Raw genomic sequence first — 9,235 nt, 5'->3', positions numbered from 1 at the left:
GGGTGTTTCTCTTTGAGATAGGTATGGCTGTCAGCCTTTGCTTTATAAAAGTATTGACGTAATGTAGTGCTGAATGCAATGGAGTCAACATGAATCCCAGCCTCTCACTGTGGTTGTGGGTGAATCGTCTTAATTTGGCTCTTAACTCAGAAACTGCACACAATTAACTGCTGAAACAATGATTAACACTTTATTGTATGGAGCAACCAAAAATAAAACTCCTCAAGTTTTCATTGGAGAAAAGAAGGTTTAGGGGTGACTTGATAGAGGTGTACAAGATGATAAGAGGTTTAGATAGGGTTGACCATGAGAACCTTTTTCCACGTATGGAGTCAGCTATTACAAGGGGGCATAGCTTTAAATTAAGGGGTGGTCGGTATAGGACAGATGTTAGGGGTAGATTCTTTACTCAGCGAGTAGTGAGTTCATGGAATGCCCTGCCAGTAGCAATGGTGGACGCTCCCTCTTTATGGGCATTTAAGCAGGCATTGGATAGGCATATGGAGGATAGTGGGTTAGTGTAGGTTAGGTGGGCTTAGATCGGCACAACATCGAGGGTCAAAGGGCCTGTACTGCGCTGTATTCTTCTATGTAACCAAGTTCAACCTCACTCACAACTTGGCTATCACCCAATTGATGGCAGAATTTAACTGAGTTTCCCCCAACAGTATCTGTCTCTGGAAGTGTCCAGGGATTCAGTGCAGCATTCTTTTTCCAAGTACTGCTGCTACATCATTCTGGTTGAATTCTGGTGGAGATTCCTCACTTTCAAATCTGTGATGTGATGCTTCTTTAGATTCTAACACCACCTCCCCATACTTCTGGAGATCTCCGGTCTGTAGCTTACCTTCTTATCCTCGAGGTTTAGTGGTTTGTTTGATACAGCGTTTCCTGCAAAAAAACCCTTTACGTCAGGGCCTTCCTTCCACAGACAAACTTAATTGTCCTTTTATCATGAGCTTATTAAACACTTCGCTCATCTGTCCCAGGAAACATCTTGTTGTTTTGCGTCCTTCTTCCCAGGGATGGTTAACTACCAGAAATTAGGCCATTCAGCCTATTGAGTCTGCTCCACTATTCAATCGTGGCTGATACGTTTCTCAACCCAATTCTCCCTGTAACCCTTGATACTTAAGAATGATTGAGTCTGCTCCACCATTCAATGGGCTGAATGGCCTAATTTCTGCCTCCTGATGTAGCAGTTTCTCAGTGGCCCTTTTGTTTCTTGGTCCAGAAAGAGTTCCTGCTGATTCAGGGAGTTGCAAAGTTCTGCAGTTTACAGGACCACACCACATTCCCCTCTGCCTCCTCCTGAGATACTGGCAATTCCAAAGATCCCTTGGTATCCCTGAAAACAATCGAGGTGTCTGGAAATCTCTGCTGCTACTCTGGAACAGAAGGATTATGGGGAGAAAATTCAGAAATCTGATGTGAAAAGGGACTATGGAGTTCTACTCCAGGATTCTCTCAAGGTAAACTTACAGGTTGAGTCAGTAGTTGGGGAGGCAAATGCAATGATGGCATTTATTTTGATCAGACTTGAATATAAATGCAGGGATGTACTTCTGAGGCTCTGTAAGGCTCCGGTCAGCCCACAATTAGAGTACTGTATGTAGATGTGGGCCCCATATCTCAGGAAGGATGTACTGGCCCTAGAACATGTTCAGAGGAGGTTCACAAGAATGGTCCAGGAATGAAAAATTTAACATATGAAGAACATTAGAGGACTCTAGGTTTATACTTCATGGAGTTCAGAAGGATGAGAGGGGATCTAATTGAAACCTACAAAATAATGAACGGTGTGGATGTTGGGAAGGTGTTTCCATTGGTAGGACAGACTAGAACCTGAGGGCTCAGCCTTCGCGTCAAGGGAAGACCCTTTAGAACAGAGGGAAGAGAGGCTCCTTCAGCCAGAGTGTGGTGAGTCTGTGGAATTCACTGCCACAGAAGGCTGCGGAGGCCAGGTTACTGAATATATTTAAGACGGAGATAGATAGGTTCGTGAGGATCAAGGGTTAAGGGAGAGAATGGGGTTGAGAAACTTATCAGCCATAATTGAATGGCGAAGCAGGCTGAATGGCCTAATTTCTGCTCCTATGGTCTTATGATATGCTGATGTGTGGAGGGATGAGAAGGGGGGAAAAAGAGATGAAGAGAGAAAGACAGTTAAGGTGAAGCTCGATAGAGATGAAGGAAATACAAGAATTGTATGATAAATGGCAGAACACATAGGAGCACTGGCATACAGAGAGATCTGGGCATATAGATCCATGGAAGTGGTAATGCAGGTGGGCACGGTGGTCAAGAAAGCACACAGCACACTTCCTTGAGTGTAAGAGTTACGTTACAGCTGTTTATTATGGCCACATTCAGAATATAGTGTGTAGTTCTGATCACGGTGCTACTGGAAGGATGTGGGTGCTCTGGTAGAGGGTACAGGCAAGGTTCACCAGGACATTGCCTAGTCTGGAGGGCTCTCGTTATGAGCAGAGGAGGCATAAACCTGGATTATTTTCTTTGGAAAAACAGAGGCTGAGAGGAGACCTCGACAAAATGCTGAAATACACAGATTGGCTGGACAGGGGTGGCAGGGTAGCTCAGTGGTTCGCACTGACGCCTCACAGTGCCAGAGACCTGCGTTCGATTTTAGTCTCAGGCAACTATCTGTGTGGAGTTGGCACATTGTCCCTGCACCCCACCTCCCGTGTCTGTGTGGGCTTCCTCCGGGTGCTCGGGCTTCCTCCTACAATCCAAACTTGTATAGGTTAGGGTGGATTAGCGATGCTAAATTACCCATATCGTCCAGGGAGAGGCAGGATAAGTTGGATTGTCTGTGTGTAAATTGCCCCAATGTTCAGGGATGTGTAAGTTCGGTGCATTAGTCAGGAGTAAATGTAGATAATGGGGGTAAGAAAACGAGTCTCTATGTGTTAATCTTTAGAGGGCCAGTGTTGACTTGTTGGGCTAAATGGTCTGTTTCCACGCTGGAGGGATTCTATGATAGTCAGAGGCGTTTTTTTCCCTCCAAAGTAGAAAGTTCAACTAAAAGAGGTTCAAGGACTGTTTGGGGGGGGAAAGTGGTGGGGGTGGGGAATTTACACAGAGGGGTGGTGGGTTTCTGGAACGCACTGCCAGTGGAGGTAATGGAAGCAGGCACCTTAACAACGTTTAAGGTGTATCTTGATAGACGCATGAAGGGGAGGTGAATAGAGGAACAGAAGCCACACATGGGCAATAAATTACTTAATTCTAAGTAAGAATTAAGAAGTAGCACAGGCTTGAGGGGGTGTGTGTGCCTAAAGCAAGTGAGAAGGGCCTGTGACTGTGCTGTATTGTATTGATACAGCTTTCCCCCACTATTTGAAAGTCGAGTGTTCCTTTCATAAGCCGAAATGGCCTAAAGCGAAGAAGCAATTACCATGAATTAATTTATATTATGCCTTTCTTTGTAAAAGCGACAATCCTCTTCGGATTTCTTTCGGTTTGTGAGAACAGGTATTAATGTAGGTCTTTTGTTAAAGTGAAGTAGTGTAAAGTGAACTTTCGAAAAGTGGGGGATATCTTTATGCTGATGGAGGGGAGATGGGGGGGCAATGAAGAGGGGTGGATGTAGGCTCAGGTGCAGAATAATAAACACTGAGACACCAATTGAGCAGCCCAGACTGGCCCTGTGCTGGAGACTCAATGGGATAGAGACAAATGTATCTATTTCAGGTATACCTGCAGTATGCTCCATCCAGGATAAAAAAAAAAATGACCTTCATCTGCTTCAGCATACAGGGCAGATGAGCAGTTTCTCCCCAATGTGGACCAGGAGGTGATGCGACTGAGTGAAGCCTTTCCTGTGCTGAATGCAGGTGAATGGCCGCTGCCCGGTATATAAATGCTGATGAATATCGGGCAGGCGGGGAAGGGAAACCGTTCCGACACTCCCTGCATTTTCATGATTTCTCCATGGTGCAGGTGTCCTCGTATTTCTCCAGGTTCAACAATCAGTTGAAACTCGCTCACACTTACAGCATAGGTGTGGTGTTACTGGTGAACCCTCTGATAATTGGAGAACTCTGTAAAACATGTTCCAGTCACTACTCTGGTGTGTGGGTATGTAAGACTCTGTGAGTTTCCAGTCACACTGACATTTAAAACCTAACAAAGCAGACAGACCTTCTCCCCTTTGTTTACAAGGCCATCAATATCCAAGTCCTGGTGAATCAAGCGATTGTCAGACTTCGATGTGATGTTTGGTCTGAGATTTCTGCCTCCAAATTCTTCTCTTGTAATATTCCTGTGGAAAGAGATTGCAAAGGTCATCGCTGTCAGTCCACAATAGAAAATCAGAACACACATTTCTAGTTTCTGTGGATCATTGTTTCCTCTCTTAATACCCAAGATCTTTGTGCTGATCTATACGTAAATGTATACAGCAGGGTAATGTGGTGGATTGCATACTCCAGGAAGAGTTCACTCAAGTTGCTGAATGGACATCTATCATGCGGTATTGACGTTCTTACTGAAGATATACAATATGCTGCAGTGCAATATTATGAGCCCAGAAACAACTGCAAATCAGGCTTTTAGAGCCATAAACATTCCATCAAATATGTAACATATACCCCAGACTTATCTGTCTTATATTAACGCACGGTTGTCTTACAATTCCAGAAGACTCAGATTTAAGTTTTAAGTGTGACTTTTTGTAAAAGAAGCCGTCGTTTTGGACTCCTTCCATGCCATACTGACTCTATTACTGGAAATACATCCATACTACACCAGGATTCATTGATCGATGACGTGAGGTTTATCTTTACCTTCTTATAATTTTCTGTTGCATAAATGTTTCGACGAATGCCAACACTTTTCACCAGTCATACAGTCAGAGACATAAAGCACAGAAACAGATCCTTCAATCTAACTTGTCCATGCCGACCGGATATCCAAAATTAGTCTAGTTCCATTTGCCATCACTTGGTCCATATCCCTCTAAACCCTTCCTTTGCATATAACCATCCAGATGCCTCCACCACTTCCTCCGCAGCTCATTCCATACACGCTTCACCCTCTGCAAAAAAAAGGTTGACTGCAAGGTCCCTTTTAAATTTTCCCCCTCTCGCCCTAAACCTATGCCCTCTAGCTCCGCACTCCCCCTATCCCAGGGAAAAGACCTTGATTATTCACCCCATCCACACTCAAGTTTTTATAAACCTCTTTAAAAAACACACATTCAGCCTGCGATGCTCGAGGGAAAACAGCCCCATCTTATTCAGCCTCTCCTTGTGGTTCAAACCCTCCTACCCTGGCAACAGCCTTGTGACTCTTCTCTGAATCCTTTCAAGTTTCACAACATCCTGCCTATAGGAGGGAGACCAGGATTGCACACAATATTTCAGAAGAAGCCGACTGAAACTGACTTTTGCAGAGTCTGCTCCCTGCTTGTATTCATACTGCCTCCCGTTGTTGCAAGTGAACAGTGCTTCCCCCTTTCTCTCTCCCTCCCAGGATAAGGAATGGAAAGGGGGAGACATTGCTTCATTCCCAGATTTTGCCCAGAAGAGCCCCCCTATTGTCTGAATGCGCAAGTTGGACGGTGAGCTTCTGAAGCTACTGCTGCTCCTCTCTTTCTGAATGAAGGTTGAGCTTCACTCCAGACTGCAACTCCCTTTCTCTGTCCAAACATCTGTGAGCACAGCACATTTTTGTTGAAATAAGGCATATTTCCTGAATGTTACAATTAAAGGGGTGTCTTCCCCCCGATATTCCAAGGGATGGTAAGTCAGAGAAGGACCACGCCTTGTGTTGTGTGGCTCGTGTGACAGTTGCAACAGGATGTCCCAACTCCTATGCTCAATTCAAAGTTTGAGAGAAGATTTGTAGCTCGGGTGCTCATTGTTGTGGTTCTGTTCGCCGAGCTGGGAATTTTTGTTGCAGACGTTTCATCTCCTGTCCAGGTGATATCCTCAGTGCTTGGGAGCCTCTTGTGAAGCGCTTCTGTGATGTTTCCTCCAGCATTTATAGTGGTTTGTCTCTGCCGCTTCCGGTTGTCAGTTCCAACTGTCTGCTGCAGTGGCCGGTATATTGGGTCCAGGTCAATGTGTTTGTTGATAGAATCTGTGGATGAGTGCTATGCCAGAGAACAGCCAGGGAATTCCTCGAGGCATTTTTCCAGCACCACATTTTTCAACTCTGGATCTGGGACAAGGTGTGTGGTGTGGGGGGAGGGGAGGGGAAATAAGGAAACTGGTGAAATCTACATTGATCCTATGTAGTTGGTGGGTCCCAAGGCAGAAGACAAGATGTTCTTCCTCCAAGCGTCAGGTAGCTAGAGCTTGGAGGGGAAGGCACCAGAGTACTTGCGTGTCCTTGACGGATTGGGAGGGGGAGTTAAAGCGTTCAGCCACAAGGCGGTGGGGTCGTTTCGTTTTGGCGTCCCAGAGCTGTTCCCTGAAATGTTCTGCAAGTTGGCGTCCAGTCTCCCCAATGTGGCAGAGACCACATCGAGAGCAAGGGACATATAAATAAATCTTATAAACAAATTGTACAAATTTTAGTCTGCCAGGGTTATTTTCTTTAATTAAGTTAAAGAAAATTTTAATTAAATTGGGTGACTACATGAAACGGTTTGTTGGTCAGACTCAAATCATCATCCTCAAATGAGACAATGCCATTAATATCAGTGAACTGCTTTTTTTTTTAGAACCACAAGTTCTTGATTTATTTTCACAACTTATTGGTATTCACATCTGCACATTCAATGTCAAACTCTGACATCAGAAATGACATGACACCATTAATTTTTTTCTTACAGTAATTCAACAAACAAATTAATAACACACAGTGAACACCAAGTCTCATTAATATGAAATTAAATTTGACCAAAAAAAAAGTAAAATCAAGATGAGAGATAACAAATGGGGGAAGGGCAGAAGGCAAGAAATGCAACATCATAGAAGGTGCTCCACCAGGGAGTGTATTTTACCAACTACAACTGCTAAATATAAACAAACACTCTGATATGATCCTCCGGTTTTAATGTAAACCATAGCCCCATACAGTAGGTACCATTTAAATAAGTTAATAGATACAAGCCTTGAGCAAATCCAGCCTCCAGCCGGACCCCCCGCTTCTTGGAGCTCGGACCTTCCTCCAGCTCCGGGGGGTTGTTGAGCTCCTGGGCTCCGGCCGCCGCCGAAGAAGCCGCGGGCGCCGGCTCTCTCTCCTCCACCGCCGACATTTTTAATTTGTTTTCTCGTTCACCCGATAACTGTCACCTCCCCCTTCCCGGGCCCCGGGAATTATACAAAAATAAACAATAAACCCCACCGGGGACTGTCTCCTTTTCTTCACAACTTTTGTTTGAAAAGTTCTGGCTTTAATTTGAAATGTATTTTAAAGGTATTTTCTGAGGTAAACGATGCCTGTCTGCCCCCCTCCCTCCGTCAGAAACCGCCCGCTGAGTCGATGACAAAACCGCAGCCTCGCGCCGCCATCTTTGTTTTTCTTCTTCATTCCGTCTCCTCCTTCAGTGACGCGCGTCATTCGCGGCCCCTCCAATCAAAGCGCACCTTACTCCACCTGACCAATGGCGGCTGGCTTTGTGCGTCGTGTTGGTCCCACCCTCTGCAATATCTCTCTCCGATTAGTCGGTACCGACCACAAGCTTTGGGATTGGTGGAGAATTTCACAATCACGTCAGTGTATCCACCCTTTTCATTCCCGTTCATTCATTCAACAGCAGATGACCCAATTTACTGCAACGGGCTGTGGGGCTATTGCGGTAATGTCACATATTCAGGGGGAAGATGTGATTTTTAACGTTATCAACCAATTCAACTGTGGCACCTCCACATCCATTCATTCAACTGAAGAGGGCTCAATTTAGTGTAAAGGGCTCTGAGGGTATCATATTTGTATCCCATGTTGAGAAGAAACCTCTCCCCATTCATTCAATAGAAGAGGGCCTATTTGCTGCAGAGGTTTTTTTTCAGGCGCAGTGGTAGTGTCCCTATCTTCGAGCCCTGAAATCCCACTGCTATGAGGATGCGTAATAACAAATTTTTTAGTCATAAGTCACATGACACCAGGTTATAGTCCAGCAGGTTTGTTTGGAGGGGATCTTACAGAAATATATTAAATTATGAAAGAAATAGAAGTATGATGTTGCATTGGTAGGTGAGACTAGGATAAGAGCACATGGCCTCAAGATTAGAGGAAGCAGGTTTAAAACTGAATTGAGAAGAAACTTCTTCACCCAGAGGGTTGTTAATCTATGGAATTCCTTGCCCAGGGAAGGATTTGACATTACTTCAGCAATCACTAGAAGCAGGAGATCCGTTTTTGAAAAATAAAAGAATTAAGGATGTGGTGAAAACGCAGGTAAGTGCAGCATAGTCCACAAAAAGATTAGTCATGATCTTATTGAGTGGTGGAGCAGACTCGAAGGGCCGGAAGGCTGACTCTTGCTCCTAGTTCTTATGCTCTTATGTTGAAATCACAAGCTTTTGGAGTGTAGTCACTTCAGCAGATGAAGTCATGAAAAAACAAGTGCAGGAAAGAGAATTTAGATAAATGAAAGACAGAGCATCTCAACGGTCAATTACTTACTCCCATTCCTATTTCTGATGATCTTACTACACAGCAAGTTGTGTTTACCAAACATTAATTTTATTTCCATTGTTTAAAATCAAATATTTAAGATGAACAGTTTGTTTTTCCTCACTTGGACACACTGTGACCCACAACACTGTGAATATCATAAACCCGCTCATGAGATATCATAGGAACAATTCATAAACTAGATTTGTCACTGAGATACTAGAAAGGAGAAAAATTCCCAACATGTGCAGGATGCTAACAAAAAGTTAGCAACCTGAAATGGTAACAGGAGCAAGTGAACAGTCCCAATCAGGAAACTCATATTCTGACATCCACTACAGTACCTTGCTTTCCTTTTCAGTTTAATGATCCATAATTGAATCTGACTCCAACACACTCTCTGGCAGGCAGTTCCAGAGGTCAAAGTATTTTCAATCATTAACGAAGTAAGTTTTGGATCCATCCCAAAGACATTGAACATAGAAAAATACAGTGCAGTACAGGCCCTTTGGCCCACGATGTTGCGCCGATCCAAGCCCACCTAACCTACACTAGCCCACTATCCTCCATACGCCTATCCAATGCCCGTTTAAATGCCCATAAAGAGGGAGAGTCCACCACTGCTACTGGCAGGGCATTCCATGAA

At 44.4% G+C, this 9,235-nt stretch overlaps 2 protein-coding genes across 3 annotated transcripts in view; one reads left to right on the top strand and one right to left on the bottom strand.

Moving 5' to 3' along the window:
• The window catches only part of LOC148144770 (uncharacterized), a 392,813-nt gene that overhangs the window by 332,041 nt on the left and 51,537 nt on the right, over nt 1–9,235 (top strand). The gene's annotated exons all lie outside the window — the stretch shown is intronic.
• Nucleotides 145–9,235, bottom strand: part of LOC148144771 (uncharacterized) — a 33,115-nt gene continuing 24,024 nt past the window's right edge. Inside the window, exon 3 of one of the 2 annotated variants that reach the window (XM_087975117.1) lies at nt 145–4,285. In XM_087975117.1, coding sequence (XP_087831243.1) covers nt 4,147–4,285 — 139 coding nt within the window. In that variant the 3' untranslated portion in view covers nt 145–4,146. Of the gene's footprint in view, nt 4,286–7,366; nt 8,510–9,235 lie in introns of those variants that run through there. The other variant, XM_087975118.1, reaches the window with a different exon arrangement.

Source organism: Chiloscyllium plagiosum, unplaced genomic scaffold (genome assembly GCF_037043375.1).
Source record: "Chiloscyllium plagiosum isolate Xiang-an unplaced genomic scaffold, Cpla_swu_hap1 HiC_scaffold_27, whole genome shotgun sequence".
Taxonomy (NCBI): Eukaryota; Metazoa; Chordata; class Chondrichthyes; order Orectolobiformes; family Hemiscylliidae; genus Chiloscyllium; species Chiloscyllium plagiosum.
This window is presented reverse-complemented; position numbering and strand designations above follow the sequence as displayed.